Below are 23,707 nucleotides of genomic sequence, written 5' to 3'. Positions count from 1 at the left end.
TTGTTGTTTTGTTCGTTCTTTGTTTTACGTCAGTGGTGATCTTTTTGATTTTCTGGCAATGAAGGTTCCACTGTATTTGCTTTTCAAGACATTGGTAATCCTTCACTCATTTGGGTTCAGATGTCGGAATTAATTTATATTTCAGTCCCCAGATGCGCAGCGCTATGAGAAGTTTGTTTGGTTTGTTCCAATGCAGGACCACTAAATTCAATAAAGAGCATTCCTTCTGCAGCTAATTAAAGCACAAAGAAAGACCATTATGACCCACTGTGTAGCCATAACAAAAGATCAAAAGTCACCTAAAGGGATGTTTCGAATAAGGCCATACCATATGCTAATGATCCACTATGAGTGGATTTAATTAGCAGAAATACACAGGAGACTAGCTTTTCTTTTCTTTTGACGCGAACAGAACTTTGTTGGGCAGAATATTTATGAATATTTAATTGTCGTTATAAAAAACCTATCTTGCAAGTGGAGGTCGAGAGGAACATGCAGTACGTGACCATAACTGAAAAAAAGTTCCTGAAACAACAAGACACAACAAAAGAACACCAGGTAAGGGGCAGGCTTCCAATTTTATTGTAGCTTTCCGAAGAAAATCGGATACGTTTTCTTCGACGAAATTTCACTTGCGTGATCTGAGCGTTTGTGTTTTGTATCTATCCCATCTATCATAAGAACAAGAGTTGACATGACAATTATGCTTTGAAAGAGGAACGTGAGAGTCGGTATGGTTTTTTGGATCGGCATATGTGAACGAACACTTGACGAAACGAAACTACATTCTATTTGAGCTCACCTCAGTTAAGGATATAGATCTCATTTAAGCTTATACTGAGCAATACTGAGTTGAGCATAACGTTCTTGCACATACAGCCTGACTACAATGTTCTCTTCTGCCCTATTTTAATACCTAGGATTTGAGTGGGCTTTCAACGTTTTCCGCCAACATGACAGAGAACATTTCAGGTATTCCCGTCGTGGATTTCAGTGCGATGAGTCTTGAACACAATGATCCCTTGGGCGAAAATGCTGACGACGTTAAAAAACTTGCTGATCAAGTGTATCAAGCTTTTAGTACCATTGGATTTGTGTATCTCAAGAATCATGGCATTCCACAAGAAATAGTAAGTGTCATATAGTAAGCCTGAAACTCTTAAATGAGCTTACAGCTTCAAATAAGCGTCCCCTTGTAATAAGCGCTCGTAACAAGACTAAATATATTGAATATATATAAGTGCACCCCCAACCCTCCCCCCCCCCCCTGTACTTTCACGGAATATTACATATATAACAGTACAGATGTTACTTCTCTTTTTCTCAAGGGAAATATCCATGTGCAGCAATTAATTTATATAATAATAATAATAATAATAATAATAATAATAATAATATTTAATACTTATATTGCGCTTTTTCTATAAAAATATTCAAAAGCGCATTACAATAAATTATTAAACTAAATTAAAAAAGTTACACAGTAAAAATGAATTTAAAATTACAATATTTACATATTAAAATTTCCAGAGTAATAGTGAAAGGTAGTAAATAATAAAATTTAAGAATCACAATATTAAATCAAACGAATAACAAATCTAACTAAAAGCCTTTCTAAATAAATATGTTTTAACAGAACGTTTAAAAGACTCGATGGATGTTTCCTGTCTTATTGGCAGAGGAAGACTGTTCCATAAGAATGGGGCAGCTATCAAAAACGCACGATCTCCCAAAGTCTTTTTCGTTTTCAGCCGAGGTCTTTCTAACAATATACCACTATTGTTACGGCGTAGTTGATAATGTGAGGCCGGTAAGACAGAGACTAGGTCCTTAAGATAGCTAGGCGCTACACCGTGAAGTATCTTGAATGTAATAAGAAGAATCTTAAAATCTATGCGAAAGCGCACTGGTAACCAGTGGAAACCCGGGTCCCAATGGACCGTTATCCTGCAATCCAAACAATCTTATTGCCGTGGATCGGAGTGGAATGTCACCCAGTGACAACAGGCCATTGAAAATATGCAGTCTGAATGCTAGATCGCTACGGAATAAATCAGCAGCCTTTGTGGAATTGGTGAATGATTTGAAAGCCGATTTGTTTACAATTTGCGAGACTTGGTTGTCCGTGAACGACAGTGCTGTTCTTAATGAACTTACCCCGACGGGGTACAATACTCTATACCACTGTCCACGATCTGACAGAAGGGGTGGGGGAACTGCACTGCTTGTGAGGAATGGATATGTCACCAGCAAAATATCTTGTATTGAGAAGTCGTCGTTCGAGGCGTCAGAGTGGCTTGTTGAATTTTCTCACTACCTCAAATCCGTTGTTATGTCCAATGAACCGCTGGTCCTCTTGGGCGACTTTAACATACATGTTGACGTGCCTACTGACATGGATGCCATACAGTTTAGAGATCTCTTGGATTCAATAAGCCTGCATGCAACAACATGTAAAATGACCCACCCACATTCATGGTCACACCCTTGATTTACTCATCACCCGTCAGTCTGATGAAATAATTATAGTGAAAGAGCCAGAGACAGAGAGATATTTCTCAGATCATGCGGTTGTCCTATCTCATCTTAGGACAGCTGTGCCTGCTCCTAAGGCCAGGCACGCTGAGTTCCGGCATATAGGCACTACACGTTAGTAAGTTCCTCATAAAATTTTGTGCAGACTCGACACCTTAAATTGTTATTGCCTTGAAATAAAAGTTCCTGAAATTACAAGACCATTTTACGTTTCCTGCTTCCAGTGCTTTAACTACCACTGAATTAATAATTAAGAACATCCCAGGCTTGAGTTTAACCAAAAAAAATACTTTAGCTATTACAGTTTTTTTGTGTTACAGTGTGGCCCAGGGGGGGTACCTGGGATCCAAGTGACGGGGATGTGCGAATGATTTTTTGGGGGTCGAAATTTTCGATTCCGTGATTTTTATGGGTAGGAGAATTTGGCAGGTAATTTTTTGGGTGACTAATTGGGGATTTTTTTGGGTATTAAAATCAAACTAAAGTGCCTTGGCGCGGCCATGGCAATTTAGGGGTCATTTGACTAGGGATTTTTTTGGGGGGCGTTTTTTTTGGTCCAGGGATTTTTTTGGGTCCTGAGTTTTGCCTCCGTTCGATCTTCCCCGTCACTTTGATTCCAGAGTACCCCCCTGGGCAGTGTGGGTTCACTGAAAACAAAGACAATGATCATTTTGGGGCTGAAAATTGATAAACGTAATAAGCGCCTCCTTTCGAATTAAAAGCCACACAACATCAAGATGGCCTCCAGAAGGCTGTCACGTAGGCTTAAAAAATATCCTCATCCAGACAAAATCACCTTCACTGTCTTACATTTTGGAATATTTTACCCTGCAGATTGATGCTGCTTTTGAGACATATGACAAGTTTTTTAACTTAAGTGTTGATGTAAAACAGAAGTACACCAAGAAAACTGGGACTACTAAAAATGGCTGGGATGAGCTTGAAAGAGAAAGGTGTTTACATTATGCTTTTTGTGTTACATTTTAAACTAAAAATCAATACTTTTTTCATTAAATAGTGTTACCTTGACACTATAAAATCAGTCTTATTTGAAATTTTAATTTTCCTTTTATTAGATTAAAAATTATATAAATGATGAAGTAAAACTATGACCATTGTGCAGTTCCAGAAAAATTATATCCAGACTTACCCCTTGGAAGCAAGGTCATTAGAAATTGCGAGCGTGTGGGAGGTCTCAAAAGCCAAAAAATTTTTAAGGAAAGTATGGCTTAACTGAAATTTCTTGATGGGACTGGAAAATTCAAAACAATAAAACTTTCCATGGGGGTATGGATTCATATGTTTTCTAGAACAAAACATCAAGAAATTCTATCTCTGATTAGTGCAGTAGTCTAGAGATCCCTAAATAAATACATGTAATAATGGAAATCTATCCCTGGGGGTACCCAAAAAAGTTTTGTATGGGGAGGCCCCGCCCCGAGCTCTTACCCCTTACCCTTTTTTATACCATTTTGCCAGAAATTGTACACCTTTCGTATACCTTTTAATGAAAAAAGGTAACCCTTTCATATACCTGAAAGTCATGATATGGACTTAAAACATGATGTTTTCTTGTCATTTTCAAGTAGCGCTTAATAAATTGAAATAATACAGCCATAAATTGCATCTGTTCGAAATATTTGAATTAAAGGCCTTCCAAAAACCTAAATGACAGATTTCCATACCCTTTCATATACCTAAACTTGTGAAATCCCTACCCTTTTATACCTGAAGCCTGAAAAAGGTACCCCTTTCGGGCGGAGCCTCCCGGTATAGGCCATTATAGGGAGTACCCCCTCCCCCGGGCAATCCATGCAGGGTACATGCTAAGTTTTGCAGACAATTACTGATTTTTTTTTCCTATTATACATTGTGCAGCAATAATATACAGCGACCTGGAGATCTAAAGGAGTCATTCGATGTGTCTGTACTTGATGATGAAGATTTTGTAAGTTTATTTATCCTAAATAATGTTTGGGTAGTATGCTCTGATAATTAAAATTTTGATTTATGTTGTAGAGAGAGGAAACCTGAGATATAGGCTGGGCATTTTGCCTTCAAAAGATATTAGTAGCCACTGCACTACATTATTGGATAAGAATCTGACAGTTGAAATACCATATATTATTTTTTGATTCTGCGAACACGAAGAATCCATGCATGTTTTACACAGCCATGGTATTAAAAACCTTAAAAAAAAACTGTGAAAAACAACCAGATTTTTTCACAGATAATTTTTTACAGGATCTGCATGAATTTTGTAATTTTTTAAACAAATTAACCCATGGCAAAACTCACAGAGGTTCTCTTCCAATAGTGCTAGTCTTGTCTGCAGGCAACTCTAGCTAGATCTGTTGCCGAGGGAAATAAAAGGAATGAAGGGATGGGAGGTGAATGAGAAAGACTGGGAACGAAAGTGAGTCCTTCATTCCTAGCCTTACTCAGTGACAATCTTTTGTTCCTAGTCTTTTCATTCCTAGCTAGTCTTTTCTGAGTAACATTATTTAATATCCAAAGCAATTAGTGAATTATCGTATTTATTCGATTAAGCGCCCAACCTCGTATAAGCGCCAACCTCGAATAAGCGCCCACCATGAAGGTAAGAAAAGTTAATAAGCGCCCCGCCTCGAATAAGCGCCCACCCCTCCTCCAAGAAAAAACTGAAGTGTGCAAGAGGGGTATTGATTGACTAAGTACTACTAAGAGACTTCCCTGAAGACCGGAAACTTTCAACGAAAAGCTAAAGTTCTCCTTTGATGTATCTTCTCGTGTTGTTATATTATTTAATATTTTGCTGCAAAATAAGCTTACTGCTTGTTGAAAATGGTGAAAATTTAATAAGCGCCCAGCCTCGAATAAGCGCCCACTCTCAAGGTCCAAAAATTTAATAAGCGCCCAGGGCGCTTAAACGAATAAATACGGTTACCGTAATACAATTTCATTTTAGGAATGGCCTAATGCAGAAGTACCAAACTTCCAGGACACAGTGAAAACTGTTTTTAAATACATAACAGACCTTGGTTCAAGGATGCTCTCTGTCATGGCTATTGGTCTTAACATGGTTTGTCCAAACTAAATACCTGAGTACTATAAATTTATGTATGCATAGTTAATGTGATTACAATCATATAAGGAATAGGAATTAAGCTGCCGGTAACTTGTTAAAAACTAATCAACATACTTCACACAAAAATCAAATGAGAATTTAAACTAGCGGTAGACATACTCATAAAATAACCTGGTGGACAGGTGGTGTAAGTTTTCTTCACCAAATACAAAATGAAGTGAAGCAAAACCAGATCATTACAGAATTAAATCGTCGCACTCAGACAAATTAATTCCACTCAAGATTACTAATGAACGCCATTCATTTGAGTTGTTTTTTTTTTCTTATCTACAATTTGTACAACCTAAAAAGGCACTCTTTTTAACTCAAAAACTGAGCAGCCGAGGGTCTGCCAGCTGTTTAAAGGCTTATAGCTAGCTGCCAGGCTCTGTAAACGATAGGTCATAATTTATCAGCTGACTCACTCAAGTAGAACCCTAGAACATCATGGATTTGTGATTTTATTGTTGTATCTTGCTCGTACATGTTGTACAGTGTTGCTGTAAGAATAAAAATAGTTGACCTTTAGATCCCCCACATGGCCGTACCTAGGATTTTTTTTTTTTTGCAAGGGGAAAGATTTCTGGGAAGGGCGCTGACTGTTTTTTTTTTAGGTTTTCTTTTTTTCTTTGTTTTTTTTTTTCTTTAGTTCCCCCTCCCCCGCTAGGTACGGCCTTGCCCAAGCTGAATTGCTTTCGTTTACATGTAGTGCACTGCTGCGTTGTAGTTTAATAGAACAGTGATTTTTGGCTGAAGGTAAATCTATCGATATAGAAATGCATTCAACACTAGCAGCATGTTTTGACGTGTACTTTTTACAAACAGGAACCTGACACATTTGAGTATGCCTTTGAAAAGAGGGGTACTTCGGTGGGCGGGGCTCAGTTACGATATAACTACTACCCAATGATACCAGATATCAGCAAAGTCAAGCCAGGACAGATCCGCTGTGGTGAACATACAGATTATGGTGGAATTACGCTGCTGATTCAAGATGATGTTGGTGGACTTGAGGTTAGGAGGAGAAGAGCATCGCTATTTACTAATCAATATATAAACTTTTAGGTGGCCTAATTGTAACATTTAGTGATTATCCACTCAGGATCAAGTTTTGTCGTGGTAGTGGTTGGCAAGGGCAAGGTATATTAATCTCACTTGTAACCATAAAATGCTGGGGTGTTACCTGCACTTGATATTCCAACAAGGAATAATAGCAATTTTCTCCCAACCAATTTGTTCTACAGAAACTGGATTTACATTCAAAAATCTGCCTTTCTTGATAAATAAATTAGAGTTCGTTGTGTGGCATTGTGTGTTATGATTGAAAAGTAAATATATCACCATAACTTGGTAATTACACATTTACACTGAGACCTATTCGATTTCACCAGCTCTACTCCAACCTACGCTCTGTTACAGAAATCACTTTAAAATCAATAAACACATTGAGTACAACATTATTGATCTGTTTCAGGTAACTAACGTAAATGGTCAATTTGTGCCTGCCACGCCCATGAAAGGTACAGTACTGGTGAATATTGATGACTTAGTGCAGAGATGGACGAGTGACAAACTAAAGTCTGTGGTATGTTCAGTTGTAAATAATACCTAAATTAGATAAATTAGATACTTCAGAACGTTCGCGAATGCATGCTTCTATTGGAGAGCTAAGGAGCTGTAAATGTTTTGGAAAACTAAAGTAAACAGCAAAACAAGAAAAACGTTGTGAAACTCGGGGAAACTGAAACAAAAAAAAAATGGAAAACGAGATCTTTGTACTTTCTGCTTTACAAAGAATCTGTGGCATTACCGTTCTTTCAATTATATTAACTGAACATTATTGCGCCGGATTTCTAACGTAATCCAAAATCCAAACCAAAGTTAACACAACAATCACAAGGCAGGCGAAGGCCTGGGTAAAAGTATTTTTAAGGTGTTGGTCAGTTTAAATCTGTACAATGTAAGCTACAGTACCTCAGTCTAGATAGCAGTACAAGCGCGATATCGAGTTCGGGTACGAATTTCGAATTTTAATCTTGTTTCGTTCCCAGAATCCACATACCTTCCTGTTACTGAGCAGAGAGTCGGTACGAGATTGGTACTAAACGATATAAACAAGAGCAAAAGCACTAGTTACATGTTCTCAATATCGTACCCATACCCCAATACAATACAATACAATCTTTATTAACGTGGTCAGCACGCCTAGCTAAAAAGCTAGTTCACGAAATAAAAATACAAAATAGACCCCGATCTAAAGATTGCTAATTAGAGTATCTAATGCTAGAATTGTAAGGCCATCCCAATAAAATGTTTCGTTTCCCATCGCCCGACCGACCCATTTTTTTCGAAAAGTAAAAAAAAAAAAATTCCAGATTCACTAGTTAAAGAAGCAAGTACTTCAATTTACAAGCACACGATCTTGTTTTATTAACAACGATTGGTATATGATGTCTTTGTCTTTAATAAACATCGATACTACGTTATTTAAAGACTGTTTAGACATTTGATAAGGAATAACGAACGAAAAGACCACGTTTTCGAGTTGACTTTGTAATCAGGCTTTCTTACTTAGCAGCCCGGCCTTCTCTGGAACCCAAGTGTTTTTTTTTTTTTTTCTTTTTCTTTTTCTTTTTTTGCCCGACCGACCGACCCATCATCACAAAAGACGGGGCGATGGGAAACGAAACATTTTATTGGGATGGCCTAAGTACGCCAGTCACTGAATTTATCTTCTCCTGGAATAGACGCGGGTATAGCTGGAAGGCATAGCTACCGGCAGTATTAATATATAAACGTTCTTTGTCCTTTAGGTTCACCGTGTGCTGATACCGGAAGTTGAAATCAAACGCCGCGTTCCTCGCCGCTCATTGGTGTTATTTTATGACCCGGATGACGACACGATGATCACGTGTTTGGATGGCTCCAACAAATATCCACCAATCAGAGCAAGGGATTGGATATATCACCAACTGCATTCCACTTACAAGTTTTGAACCAAACGTGTCAAGAAGGCTGCCTGGGCCGTGGGGATCTCAGTGCAGCGATAATACGCTAACTCGTAATTATGGGCTTCTTATGTTGTAGCTAGGTTTTCTGTTTAAGGATTTGTCGTAATTTTAGAACTTGTATACACAAACAGCTTACTAAATTACGTGTTTTATATCGGACACGAGTAACCGCAAAGGCTAAAAAGCTTGGCGTCATTTTTAATATATAGATTTAGGCAAGCCTAAAAGCGGAGCTCCCCGGTTATATGCCCTTCACATTTTTTTTAGAATGATTTTTTATTCGTGTTATTTTCTTTATATATATTATGTATTGTTTTTCACCATGAACAACAGCACCAAATAAAAGTAAAAATAGTTGATCAATCAAAAGAGGATGATCATCTAGCAGTTTGTGCATAACCTCCCAAAGATATATAAACTCTCAAAGAGAAACTAGAACAAAGAAAGCGTTGCTCTAGAAAATATCCATACACCCACCATAACTGGTATGTTATAGCTGTACATAGCATACAACTGGAAAGTTTTGCATGTAGCTTGTCCCACCCCCCCCCCCCCTCAAACGGGGGCCCTATTGGAACAGTGACAGTATTATTTCCCGATACTATAAATAACAACAAATAACTAATCTGTGAGACACACCCACAAAACAAAACAGCTGTGTTTAATGTTTTATTATTTAATGACTGAGTTCGGTTTTGGTGAAGTAAAAATTTGCCTATGAACAACATATATTTTATCAGTTATTATTGTATTGCAACATGTGAGATTAATTTAGAGATTGATGAACTGTGTATCTCATTATCATGATTACTGTTCTTCACAGTGTGGGCACTGGGAATTAAATGTTTGGGTAGGTAAAGCCTGCTGTTGAGCCAAGTGGCTCATCAGGCTGGAGCGTAACCAGGTTTCTGCAGCATTATTAAGCGGCTAGGAGTATTTCTACTCCCCCTGGATGGGATGCTAGTCCATCGCAGGGTTAACCCCCCCCCCCCCTCCCCCAGCAGTAAATAAGCCGGTACCCATTTATACACCTGGGTGAAGAGAAGAACTATGAGAGTAAAGTGTCTTGCCTAAGAACGCAACGTAGTGCCCGGGCCAGGTCTCGAACCCGGACCGCTCGATCCGGAGTCCAGCACAATAACCATTAGGTCACCAAACCTCCCACAAATGTTTGGGTAGCCGGATGATTTTTATATTGTGTTGTCAGAGATCCCTTAAGAAATACGTACATGGATGAGCCTTATCTGGCTCTATTTCATTAACTTTAAAATTACACCTGACCACATAAATTGTATTTCACACAGAGTACATAAGTATTAGTTGTACATGCAATGAAGAAATAATATATTCTGATTGTTCATTTATCTCTCTCTCTCTCTGTGTCTGCAACTCTCTGTGGAAATTCTGCTACTCGTGTTAACCCTGAAAAAGGGAAAATAACAGATACCATTTTGTTGATGATCATTGACATCAAATGAATATTTATAATTTTAATTGAATTTATTCAGAACATTATACAGATACATAAAAAAGAGAGTTATTTTTCCAATTTTTGCATGGGCCAGGGAATGTGTTGGGGGATACATGTATGTTTAGAACCAAAAAGTCCTTTCAGAGTGAGTGTGTCAGCAAAACCTTTTTTTACCTACTGAAGACACTAATAGTGCTATCAAAAAGACCCGGCACATGGCGAGGCTTTGATGAATGTTTTGGGGTGTGAAACACCGGCTTAATTCAAGAGTTCCCTACAAAATGATGTGTCTTTTGAGACTCTTATAATTATTTATCTCTGACAGGTGCTGTTGAAAGTACTGTGATTAAGTCCAGGAAAGCTTACATATTCTCCCTAAAACTTTTATCAGGGATGTAGCTAAGAAAACACTTAGCCGGTTCATCAACAAGCCCAGCTGGCTTTTCTGGCCTAAACAGCTCTAAAATTTTACTAAGTCTTTGTGTTCACGTAAAATTTCAGCTGAGTTTAAGTTCTATTTCTACATTTGCCTGGTACCACAACAAGACAATTTATGTTAAGTTAGGGCTTGAGCTTATTAGCTATTAAGGTTTAATTAAGGTATTAACAAAAGGAATTCAAACACAACAGGTCAATTTGCACTTCTCCCACAAAATCATTACAAGTATTCCGGTATTTTGTCGGGTCAGGTAGCAGATCTTGTTGGTTCTTTGCCCTCATACCCCTCCTCCACGGTGGGGGAGGGGTGCATTGTATGAACAACGAAAACATTTTACTTGAACAATAAAAACATTTTATGTACATGTGCTGTTACATATAAATTGTGTATATTAAATTCCTCAATTGAACGAGGATTTTAGGGAAATATACAATGTAAACTTACCAAAGGGTTAAAACGCATACCATTTTTCACACCCAAAAGTTTTACACTTGAAAAACAAGTTTCATGCACTAATGTGTCATGGAGCTTCTTTAATATCTAGCTAAAGAAAGGTATAAGCTGACACTTATGTAATGATTACCTGCATCACCAATTTCACTAACTGCACCCCTTGACTGTTTTCCCTGCACTGAAAACAAAATTTATACATATCAAAAACCTGTAAAATTCTTAACTTGCATCCTGGCAAAAAGTATGGAAATCCTAACAGCAAGTTTTAGAAAGACAACAGATTTACCAAAATAAATGATAACTTCTCACTGAAATTGACCTCAAAAAACTTGTTGTACATGTAAATAAATAATACATGTATGTATTATTTACTTTTAATTATATAATCCTCGAGTCATCGCAGACAGGCCCATTTTGAACTTATTTTTTTCACGATCAAAAACTAATCCTACTTCTCTTGTAGAAAAAAAATTGGCAAAAATATTTGATTTAGTCACTGCTTTAAGTTGGAAAACTTTGAAAGGCTTAAAGAATTGTACGAGTCATGTGCAACCTTCCAGAAAGCAATGCTCATAGCCACAGGGCTAAAAAAGTACCCTCTGATTATCTGGGGCAAGTAGATTTTTCTGTCAAGCAATTAATTTTTCGTGCCTGTTTGCGTAATTTAGGTTAAAAGGCCCAGGCAAGTCGTCTACATGTAAATTATACAGTCACAAGTTTACTAAGAAACATAATCATGCACAGTCCTAGGCAAGCAAAATTTGAGAGCTGCTTGTTAACCACAGGGCAATCTGGAATTTATTTTTTTCCAAGCCCTTATCCTACATTATAACTTCAGGATCAGCTTGGTTGTTATAACTTAAGAAAATTTCATGATCTTTCGCATAACATTTTAGAATCTGTGCTATATTCTTTTATGTACCATATTTATTCGATTAAACGCCACGGCGTTTAATTTTTCGTGATTCGAGTGCGGCGTTTATTAGAGGAAAGCGTTTATACGAGGGCGGCGTTCATTTAAAATTCAATTTATTTCTTGTAAACAATAGTATGGTAACTGAACATTTAAATTTAAAAAAAAAAACAGAAACATGTTTTAGTGCATGCCTGAAATGTTAATTTTAAATTATACCTTAAAACCTTGTTACAATCAAGAAAAATATTTTTTTTGGCCTGCTCAAGCTTGATTATTACTGCATTTGCTTTCCGAGTCTGTTATTCGAATGAATGCTGCATCATCATGATGCAGCGTTTATTTGAGGGCGACGTTTATTAATATTTCTGTTCTAATATGTAGCGCTCATTCGAGGGAGGCGTTTAATTGATTAAATACGGTAAGTTATAAAAATATGAAAAAACTAATTTATTTATTCTGAGAAAGGCTGTAAAATCAGATAAGAAATACAAAACTTTCACAAAACGTTTTCACTCATAACATTCATATGATAAAAATATAAAAACTAAAATAAGGAAGACTACGCAAAGTTCTCAGTGAAAAATAACAGAGGTCATGGAGAAACTATATTTCGCTAAGACTCTCAGCTAGCAATGTCCCCTATACAGTATGGGGCCCAGTTCTCGGCCGGGTCCAGTTCTCGGCCACTTTGTGTTCAACGCGTTTTTTCACGCCTCAGTTGAATTAAAACAAAAAGTTATTTACATCCAGCGATAGATTTACATTTGCGATAGACTGATTCTTGTGCTCTAAGTATCGTTAGTTTGATCCTTCAACACGCTATAGAAAGCTCACACGTCGAGTTTACGCGGAGGTAGGTTAATTTGTTTTCCCGAAATCTTGTTTGTTTACGGCTCCTTGAAATTCTTGGATGCAGTTAAATTCGTATTTTATCCGAAAGCCCCAACCAAAAGAGCCAATTTTTTTGCATGTGAAACGTAAAATAATTCAGCTTTCTGCTTAAGTTAACTTTTCGTTGATTCTTTGTATTTTGTTGGTCTTAATTTACTTCGGAATTTTTCCGTGCGACTTTTGCGTATTTGCCAGTTCTCGGCCACCCTGCTCGCTATCACAGCTTAGCGCTTGGTTTTTAATATAATTTCATCTACTGCAGCCAGAATAAAAGAAAGAAATGTTTTAAAAATAAAGTTCAATTAAATCTCTAAGTTTTGAGCTAACTCTTGTCTTGTTTATTATTTCTACAACACCTAACTCTTTCAAGACCCTTCCACTGCAAAGTAAACCATCTAAATGCATTGGTCACACAACACAATTCTGCGGTTTTGCAAGAACCTGCAAAAAGCCTCATAAAAATATTTTGCGATCGATATAACATAAATAGGGTGACCCTAAAACGCGGAACGACAGAATGACGGAACGGCGGAAAATAACCCCAAATCCTAAAAGACGGAATGGCGGAAAATTACTGCAAACCCTAAAAGACGGAATGACGGAATACTACCCCAAATCCTAAACGACGGAATGGCGGAAAATCACCGCAAACCCTAAAAGGCGGAATAACAAAATACAAAAAAATACAAAATACAAAATGCAAAATAGCAAAAAAAGAATAATAATAATAATAATAATAGAGGAATAAAAATAAACTTAACATCTTCATGTATGTGTTAATCGTTAAGTGGAATTTTGAACTCGCCCAACAATCTGATTCTTTACTCGAAATCTCAGCTGCTTTGCAGCTTGTCAATGTCTCAAGCCACAAGTATTTTCGGTATTTCAAGTATTTGCAGTTGTCGCGTGAGAACGGAAGTACTATCATTAACTCACATTAACACGTTTTACCAAAGATAATTGACCCGACGGCTAACACAGCAATTCCCGGGAGCAATTACACTCGCGTCACGTGCAGATTTATTTTTGAAGTCGATATTGAACCCGAATATATCTTGCCTCATCGTAATTGTTAGATTGTATGGCTTTTAAATTGCCCTCCCTTAATGGGAGGGTAAATTTCGAAAAACCTTCTATCGAAGATTATACGGGCCTAACACTGTTTGACTGGGGTCTTCTACAAGACAAGGAGGAGACAATCGGCCGTGGCTCCTTTGGATTGGTTTTTGTGGCAAAAGCGAAGGGGGAGAAGGTCGTGATAAAGAAACTTGGTTCTCTTTTTTGAAGTGTACCCTTGTACACTTATTTTTATACGCCATTTTTTTTCTCTAAATGAGCGGAAAAAAAAAGCGGCCCACTCACAAATGATTATAATTCCCGTGGGGGCTTTAATTTGGTGCGAACACTGAAATCTGAAAAAAAACTTTGAAATCTGTTACTAGACTCGGTAACTTGATTTATTTCTTTTATGATTTTGTAAATATTAGAAAACAAGACATTGGTCTTAGCGCATAGGTCACAAGACCTTATACGAACAATGCTGATATGGACAGCTCGTCTCGATATTCGTTTTTTCTAGTTTCTGTTTTACAAAAAACTCATTCTGTTAATGTTAGCTTCTATTTATGATTATTATTGTAATTAAGTCTTCGTACAAGCGGAGTAGCTAACTGAGATTTCCGCACGCTTTTTAATAAAACAAAAATCACAAACCAGTATTTGTGATGTTATTTTTTATTGTGCAAAGCAGCTGAGATTTCGAGTAAAGAATCAGATCGTTGGGGTGAGCGAGTTTAAAATTCCACTTGACGATTAACACATACATGAAGATGTTAAGTTTATTTTTATTCCTCTATTTTTATTCTTTTTTTGCTATTTTGAATTTTGTATTTTTGGGGTAACTGTTCGCTATTCCGTCGTTTAGGATTTGCAGTCATTTTCCGTCATTCCGTGTTTAGGGTTTGCAGTAATTTTCCGCCATTCCGTCTTTTAAGATTTGGGGTTATTTTCCGCCGTTCCGCCATTCCGTCGTTCCGCGTTTTAGGGTCGCCCCATAAATAAGTTTACAGAGTGATTTTATGACTGTGAAAATTAATTGAGCCTTTTTATACGGAAATTACGCATAAGCTTTTTGGTGGCCGAGAACTGGGCCGCGTGGCCGAGAACTGGGCCCACAAAAGGAGATTTTATTTTTATTATTGTTCGGGATAATTAATTATTAACCGGTCGATAGCTTTACACCAAAAAGCTGAATAATGTAGAAAGCTCTGGGAGAAATTTCAAGTTTCTTTGGTTATTCTGAGAAAAGAAATACTAGTTTACGTCTATAGTGGCCGAGAACTGGGCCCCATACTGTATTGCATCTGACTCGACCACGTTCTTACAAATTTTCATGTAAATTTTGTTCTCTACTTGTTCTGTACTCTTTCCAACGTTTAAAAGTGGTGTGTTCTTCCTACTTCGGTGATTTAACTACAGAATAAACAAATTAACGCGGATAGGAAAAACCAGAAGTAAGGTATGCTTTGAATACAACTCGTGTTTAAGACAAAACGAATTTCAGTTCATTAAGTCTATGTCCTCAGTTGTTTGACATACCGGTACACGACTGAGAGCTAGAACCCAGCTCCGTTTAAAAATGATGTACAGTGTATTAGGTTGAATGCTGGTTAATCTAAATACCAAAGACTTTTCTAATCTGTTAAAAAATGAACATCAATAGCTCACCTTGTTTTCGTAAAGGAATGTTGTCTTTGACCGTCTTTGCTTCAAACTCACCAAGAAGCTTGGAAGATTTTCCATTTCGATCGGCCACAATCTTTACTCCTCTACTAACTATGGTTGTCATCGCGGGTGGTGGACAAAACACTGACCCCCAGTCCATGGACTACCCCCATGGACTACCCAAATGGACTACCTAAAATGGACTACCCCTAAAAAATGGACTACCCTTAAAGTACTATTCCGAGTGTGTACCACTTACTGAGCTGTTGTTATACACACATAATTTGCACTTACGTCTTACCTTGTTTATTTTCAAGCCGTACGTATCCCTCTAGCCGCCATTATGAATATATTATACTAAACTAGTGATACCTATTGGTAGAAATGCCAACGAGTACAACGGGACGCTTTATGATTTTGGTCGATCAATAAACATTGCGCGTTTTCTTTGAAAATCTTGAATGTTTATGGAATTAAATGCGATTTTATGAAGGCTAACAAAAAGTTCTAAAATAATACCAAAGTAGTGAAGATTTAGTGAGAAATCTTGTAAACTTCATGCTATTTGCGAGTTTCAAGCCATTGTTGTCCGATGCCGCTATTTTGGAAAGGTTTCCGCTGTTTTAAAGTCCTATAGGTCTTAATCAAAGTGGCTATGAGCCACTGAACACGAAAAATAAATTACGAAACAAAAAGCAAACTTTTACAAAGATTTGCCAAAACAAAGCATTTCAAACTTTCCACACTGCAGTTGAATCCATTCAGCACAGAAGTATTAAGAAAATTGAGGTTTTAAAAGGTAAAAGCCTGGTCGGACAAGTTTGTCGCCAAAGATGGAACAAGTTTATTTTATTTTTCCGAGAATAATTCATCACGCGCAATGCGTGATGTCTCAAATATCACATTGAATTGTTGTTGTTGAGACACTGCAAATTGCGTTCGGGCAACCAGCTTTTAGGAAAATTAAAGGCCCTGTTTCCCGAGGAAAAAAACGCCGAAGTATCCAGGAAAAAATGTAGTATAGGGAATTTATTTTATAAATTCGAGAAACGAAATAAAACTCTCTTCTGATTGATAAAATCTATGTAATTGTTTCCTTTGCCAGACCTAACTTTTAATTACGCATGCAAATTTGTATGACTTCGAAATTTTCGAAGCTTTGGAAATCTTGAAGCTTTGGAATGCATTTCTTACCTTCATCTTAAATGAAATTAAATTCTAAACAAAGTTTAATTCAAGTTTCTTTCGTATTTCAATCTCTAGTTCGGGAATTTTGGCTTTTTGAAGCGAACAGATTTGAAACCTCTTTGTTATCTGAGACGCATCGTGTCTGGGAATTTTAGTTGCCAATGACTCATGCACGTGCTGAACAAATTAGTAGCGCGCTGATTGGCCAAACTACAACAAAGTGTGCACCTGCTGAATTGTGTCGTCACGATCTACCTTACATTACATTACTTACATTTCTCGACATTTGGATTGTTTCTGAGATTTTTTTCACATGTACAAATCTTCTCGCGGCTCTATGATCTGCCGCCTCGTCAGGCCTTCTGGTCTTCCAGAAGGCCTGACTCGTTGGCAATGAACATCCGCTGATCACGAAAGTGTAGATTCATCTTCGAATACGAAGGACGAACAACAACAGACTCAAATCAAGCAATCAATCTTTGGACTCATAGAGACAGACAAAACAGGCACTGCACTGCACTACAGAAGATCCAAACTTTTATAAATAGTATCAGATAGTTGCTTGAGACGCATCTTAAACATTTGGTGGCCAGAGAAAATTTTTGAATGAATAACTTTGGCAGCGCAGCGAGGAGAACAGAACCGGTAGGCAGACAGATCCTGAGGAAAAAATAGTGCTGAGTCTGGGCATGAGTCTTCGCTTTTTGAGGTCAGCAGATGTATAGTGTAATTCATTCAAAATGGCGGCTAGAGTTGTCAAAAGTAACCGAAGTAAGTGCAAATTATGTGCGTATAACAACAGCTCAGTAAGTAGTAGACACTCGGAATAGTACTTTAAGGGGTAGTCCATTTTAGGTAGTCCATTTGGGTAGTCCATGGGGGTAGTCCATGGACTGGGGGTCAGTGTTTTGTCCACCACCGTCATCGCGGGTGAAACGAGGAATATATCCAGAAATAATGTATCTGTAATAAACTGTCTTTAAAACTGAGTTCTTCGTGTGCTTTTCAATCGAGGAGTCTTCATGCTTAGTAGTGAACTCATGCGTACGCTTGGTAAATCGGCATGCTGTGAGATTGTTTCCTGACTTTTCACACAGCGGACTTCCTCAAGTTAGTCTCCCCTTCATGTAATTCTAACATTGTCAACAAGAGCTAAGAATGATTTTTTTTTCCTCGCGTTTAAAACTTCCTACTATATAAAGCTTAGCTGAGTAGAAATCGTTTTTAAAAAACTTTTTTGCTAAGGCCTTGATAGTAATGATTTTTCCCGCCAAAAGACGCGGGTTGCCACCGGAGCCTAGCTCGTTCCCAGGCCTAACCCGTGCGTACGGACGGACGTACGTACGCGACAACCAAAATTTCTCGGTTCGATACACCGATTTTACAAATGGCGGACGCGCGGAAAAGAACTGGTACTGAAGCATGAAAACGAGGCGTTTTAGGATAAACAACTTTCGTGTTACAAGGGGAAAAGTGAAAATTACAGGAGTTTTGAAGCTCTCCTCCGTTATATGGGGGTATTAGCTCGTTTTCTAGGTTGATTTCGAGATTACCGAGTTCGAAATAAGTTCGCGGCCAAATAATGTTATTTTGTTTCGGGTTGTAAGCAAAACCCTGGGTTTCACATGGCTTGAAATACGGTGGGTCGCCAACGATTTTAAACCTCGGACTTATATCAAGAAAGCTCCGGTATCCAGACGAGTGTATACATTTTCTTAAGGATTTTGGTAAGTCATTGAAGAATTACCATGAGCTATAGGAAAAGTGGAGTTTTTTCTAAATTAAAAGCCAATATCTTACCACTAAAGACTTTTCTTTACTTCTTTCGTTGTTCGATCACAATTCATGGGTAACCAGGCTTTTATTCAACCGAAAAGACCTGGATGCTAACCTAATTTGCATTTGGATTGCCCCTGGCCACTCCCCCCCAAAAAGCACCATTTCATGCCTTTGGGGGTAGGTATTCTTCCATGTGGACCACTAAACTAATTTGCATTTGGGACTATGTGTATAATACCATGGGTAGGAAGATAATCCCTTCTTTCGTGTGAAGCTCGTAAGATCCAAAGGTGGCCATTTTCCTTATAAGGAATGTAAAGGTGGCCCACCTGGGGGTTATACAAAGGAAACCATTCATTCACACAGGGAGTGGGATGAGGTGAACATGGGTTTACCCGGAGACGTTAGAGTCTTGCTTAAATAAATGGTTGAATTTTGCGACTATGAATTGGAGTTAAGAACTATTAACATCAGCTTTGAAGTAAATTGAAATAATACGGGCTCGCCCGCTCTTACTACTTTTCTTTATTTTATTACTGTCATAATCTGACGTTCTAATGTTGAGAGAAGTAGTGAGTGGAGAAAATAAAGTTTTATCGGCTACATTCCAGAAACAGTAGTGGATTCTCCGACGATAATAAATTGCACGCCGCATGTAAATAATTGTATTACATATACGAGTCGAAAACATTAAACAAAGAAGCGCTCTTACAAGCTTAAATTCGTCAAACTGAAAAACCTGCATAAAAACTAACTCACACTATGCGGAAATTTTTCTTATTGATTTTATTTCAAAAACTCATTCGTAAAAGCCGATTTTTCGAAGCTTAAATATTCACAACAACAATTAGTGAATAGATTTGAATATTCATATTTGTAAGTTGTGACCACACAAACACACGCATAGAGTTCAACGCCTGTGTTTTCCCGATCATGCTGTACCAGTAAAAAGTCACTCGTTGCTTGTTTAGGCAATTTAAGACAACTCCAGCTTACTCCATAGCGAAAGCCTGCAAAAATAACGACAACGACCACAAAACTATCCGGAATTTACATTTTTTTCCCACCGTTGAGTTGCGAACACCTCCAAAATAAACCAAAATTCATTTCCGGTTGCCAAACCTTTCTTCGTCCATGTTGGGAAAGGCTCAAGTTTGTCGTCTTTTTCATGCCTCACTAGGGGATTGAGAGTGCTCTTTGATCTTACGAGCTCAACACGAAATTAAAAAACAATACCCATTGTTTGTTCGGTTTAGTGATTGGCCAAAAACCAAAATCTCCTAGCAACAGTAAAAGTTTTTCCTACCCAGTGTTTTTATTATTCGCCGTAACACCAAATGCAAATTAGTTTAGCATCCAGGTCTTCTTGGCTGAATAAAAGCCTGGTTACCCATGTGTTGCGATCGAACAACCAAAGTAGTAAACAGAGTAGTGGTAAGATATTGGCTTTTAATTTAGAAAAAACTCCACTTATCCTATAGCTCATGGAATTACGAAAATAAACACACAATTGTCTGTGTAAACATACATGTACGTTGTGAAAAAAATGTGTAACAATGGATTTTCGGGCCGGTTTCTTTATTTTTTTTCTGGTAAAATAACCATACGTGATACCATACGTACCTGAAATGCATCAATAAAAATGTGTTATTCTCAATCGACTTAGTAGTTTTTTTTTTTTTTGACTTAGTAGGCTAGTAGATTCTTGCATTTTAGAAAAAAAAATGGAATTAAAATAATTCAGACAGACTAAAGCGGCTAATTCGATTAAACATAAAACATCACTTGGCTCCACGCAAACCAAAGGAGTTACATTAAGTGAAGCGGACAGTAAATGTTGAACACAATCTTCAGTGAACAAGATCATCACAATGTTCCTCAAGTCAAAAACAATGCTATTAATTCTGTAAATTTAGTGAAACCTGCTGGAATTCCTTCTGCTCTGTCGGACGACTGAAGTTGTTCGATCTCGGGAAGAAATTAATCACGTGCTAGGCAACCACGACGAAGGTCCAACTGATAGAACAAATATTCACGGTTTCGCTTCATTTTACAAGCTTTTACAGGACACCGTGAATGAAGATGCCCTCCGTTTTAATTTATATAAAGCTGAGATTATTGGAAGCGATTTTTATTCATTAATCAAGTATTTACAAATATAAGGGTTTATTGCAAAGAAGAAACATACCATTAGAATTCAATACCAGTAGTCTTGGGCTTCGTCTGTTAAATTTATTACAGTATTTGTCAACATTTTAACGATTTGTCATAGCACAGCAAAGGTGTTTTGCGAAGTATAAAAATAATTAAATAGCGAGAGAATAATAGTAATTGAAATTTGTTTAAAGGAAATGTGACCGGTCAAGGTGGCTCAAAGTTGAATGTTGACTTGTGAAGTTCCTATTCCAAAGCCAGCGTTCGTGCTCTACTTAATCTGCAAGGAGACAGAGTTAGAATTTTTCGTTTGCTTTTACAAAAGTGAAAAGAACATACCTTGACAGCGTCTGGAAAAGAACGTACCTTGACAGAGTTTGAAAATTAATTTCAATACCTTGCCGTGTAAATTTTTACCGGCCAACAGCCGTCGAAGCTCCTTATTGGAAAACCAAAACTTTAACTCTGTTTTCCTGCAGATCTACGGTCCCTTTCTTCTTGCAACACAGAAACAAGAATAATTACTAGACTGTAAACTCGTTTAGAATTCCGTAATCTCGAAAACCTGGAAGGAAAACGGTCTATTTACCCGTTTAACAAACAAAAACTTCAGAACTCGCGTAATTTTCACTTTTCCCCTTGTAACACGAAAACTGTTTATCCTAAAACGCCTCGTTTTCATGCCTCGTACCAGTTTTTTCCCGCGCGTCCGCCATTTGTGAAATCGGTGTATAGGATACCATTTGCCCTGTCTGTTCCCTTGTACCCGCATGTTACCAATGGAGCTACGCTACCCGCCTTCGGCGCGTGGAGCTCCGCTAAAAAGCATGTTTGGTGTAGAGACGTGCTTTTTTAATTAGTTACTAGTCAGTTTTTCGAAAAACTCGATTCAATATTTTCAGTTTAACTATTTGCCAGTATGTGTAGTGCTAAAAATATTGTTATTTTGATTTGAACTTAAAGAAGATATCCAATGCGGGGTATGATATGTCGTAAAAAATGACTTCGATTCTGTGTAGAGAAAGCTAAATTGAAAGAGAAACTTTATATGTGGGCATTATTACACAAGAAGACAAGATAGAGGGTCTCAATGGGGTGGTGGTTTTTACGGTTAGCGGTTAAAATTTGGCTTTTTTACGGCTAACGGTTAATTTATTACCATTACGGTTAACAGAAGTCAAAAATTAATTTTCATTATTGAAAAACATATTTTAGGTCTCAGGACCATTCTTGGGCGATGAAGTGACCTAATCTGTTTAATTTAAAATTACTGACCGATTTTTCCGGTTAACATATTTTACGTCTAACGGTTAAACTTTTCCAATTTTTACGCCTAACGGCTAAATTTTTGGCCGTTTTACGGCTAACGGTTAACCCCATTGAGACCCTCTAGATAATTATATGAAACGTTTGCGTATTTTAACTTTCTTTTTAACTCTCGTAAGAAAAAAACGACAAAATGTAATTAAAGCGGGCTCTTTAACGAAATGGATAAAAAATACATGCCCAAGATTGAGATGAACACACTTGCTGTTTTTATAGTGTTTTATTTAGATCATAAACTATTATTATATTATTCTAAAAATTGCTAAGGACCACGATTATGCCTGGTTTGTTAGCGTATTGCTTGATAGTATCATATGTAAGTAATGTAGGCACGTCAAACGTGCAGAGAGCTTAAAAAGCTACAATTTTAGTCATCGAATATAATTTGATATGCCATAAATAAAGATAACTGTTTTGTTTTTTCAATTCGTTGTTTAATGCATGCTCTGTTTATTCGAAGAAAGAGCCGTTTACGTTTTATCCTTCAAACTCAGTCAAGAGTTAAGACTTGTGTAAATTTCGCTGGCGTCACCAAAATATTCCATTGTCGCATGGTCAAGTCAACCAAACGATTTCTTAGCGTTGCCCATGGCCAGTTCTGAGATCAGGCCAGTTTCATGGCAAGCTTAACTGCTTCAGGAGCCAATGAACTCGGAAAATGAATTATTGTACGAGAACACAAACCCGTTCACTTTAACAAATAAAGTTCAAAATTGAACTGTGTTCTTTCTCATTCATTTTTTTTTTTCATTCTCGTCCAAGAGCCGCTTGTCTCTCTTAGCCGGCAGAGCCTGGGCCACGAGGAACAAGTGGTTCTGGAGATACATGACTTGATTGGCTAGATTTTTATCAAAGAGAATTTCAATCTAACCAATCAAATCAACCGTAGTACTGATCCCTTGCAGCAAAGGGATTTTGAAACAGTTGATTTTTTGAGACCACTGATGTCTGCGTAAGGCAATAAATTGGTGATAAACGTTGGTCATTTCGTTGGTCGTTTTTTGGCAGAACGCAAAATGATGGTAAGCGGTTTACTTGCGGTAAGCTTTCATTCTGGTTTCTGAGGGTCTCAATTGGGTGGTGGCTTTTACGGTTAACGGTTAAAAATTTGGCTTCTATACGGCTAACGGTTAGTATATATCCATTACGGTTAACAGAAGTTAAAAATTAGTTCCCATTGTTTTTAAAAGTTAAAAATTAATTCCCATTTGTGAAAAACATATTTTAGATCTTAGGACCATTCTGACCAATTTTTTTAGGGCTAACATATTGCGGCAAACTGTTAAAAATTTCTAATTTTTACGCAAAACGGCTAAATTTTTGGCTGTTTTAAGGTGGATTTCCACTGAAGCGTGATTTTTTTACGTGCGTTTACGTGCGTGAAAATTTTTAGAGACGATGTATTAAAGACTTGCGTAAACGCGTACGCAACTCGTTCATACATTGTCTCTAATCGTTTCACGCACGTAAACGTACGTAAAAAACTACGCGTCAGTGGAAGTCCACCATTGTTTGCGGTTAGCTTTTATTTGTTGATTAGGGCATTATACTATCGCCCTTCCTTCACCATCATTCTACATTATGCAAAATACCCCTGCCGCTAAACGATACTTCTTCTTCTTCTTCTGGTATGGCGACGAGGTTGCTCGGGTTGCCCAAAGGCCTGGCCCGAAGGTCACCGAATCGTGAAGTTGCCCTTAGACCGGTTGACTGG

The 23,707-nt window shown here is 37.6% G+C and overlaps 1 protein-coding gene and 1 long non-coding RNA gene across 3 annotated transcripts; one reads left to right on the top strand and one right to left on the bottom strand.

The window, feature by feature from the left end:
• The first annotated feature begins 536 nt into the window (after positions 1–536).
• LOC144643966 (uncharacterized) lies at positions 537–8,859 on the top strand. The gene is made up of 8 exons (XM_078503366.1): positions 537–558; positions 921–1,130; positions 3,370–3,488; positions 4,414–4,483; positions 5,483–5,596; positions 6,467–6,655; positions 7,116–7,226; positions 8,455–8,859. The coding sequence occupies exons 2-8, from the start codon at positions 954–956 to the stop codon at positions 8,635–8,637; spliced, it is 963 nt and encodes a 320-aa protein (XP_078359492.1). The 5' UTR covers positions 537–558; positions 921–953; the 3' UTR covers positions 8,638–8,859.
• A 449-nt stretch (positions 8,860–9,308) lies between these two features.
• On the bottom strand, positions 9,309–18,041 carry LOC144643967 (uncharacterized). 2 transcript variants are annotated; one of them, XR_013569004.1, is made up of 4 exons: positions 17,651–18,041; positions 15,550–15,657; positions 11,146–11,193; positions 9,309–10,074 (listed from the first exon to the last, which is right to left on the bottom strand). It is a non-coding gene; the product is annotated as an uncharacterized LOC144643967 (long non-coding RNA). The 2 variants fall into 2 exon arrangements; XR_013569003.1 differs by lacking the exon at positions 17,651–18,041 and having other exon boundaries at positions 15,550–15,880.
• Between the last annotated feature and the right edge of the window lie 5,666 nt (positions 18,042–23,707).

The sequence above is a fragment of the Oculina patagonica genome, chromosome 2 (genome assembly GCF_052425735.1).
Source record: "Oculina patagonica isolate OP01 chromosome 2, crgOcupat, whole genome shotgun sequence".
Taxonomy (NCBI): domain Eukaryota; kingdom Metazoa; phylum Cnidaria; class Anthozoa; order Scleractinia; family Oculinidae; genus Oculina; species Oculina patagonica.
The sequence above is the reverse complement of the archived record's forward strand: the minus strand, read 5'-3'. Positions and strand labels throughout refer to the sequence as shown.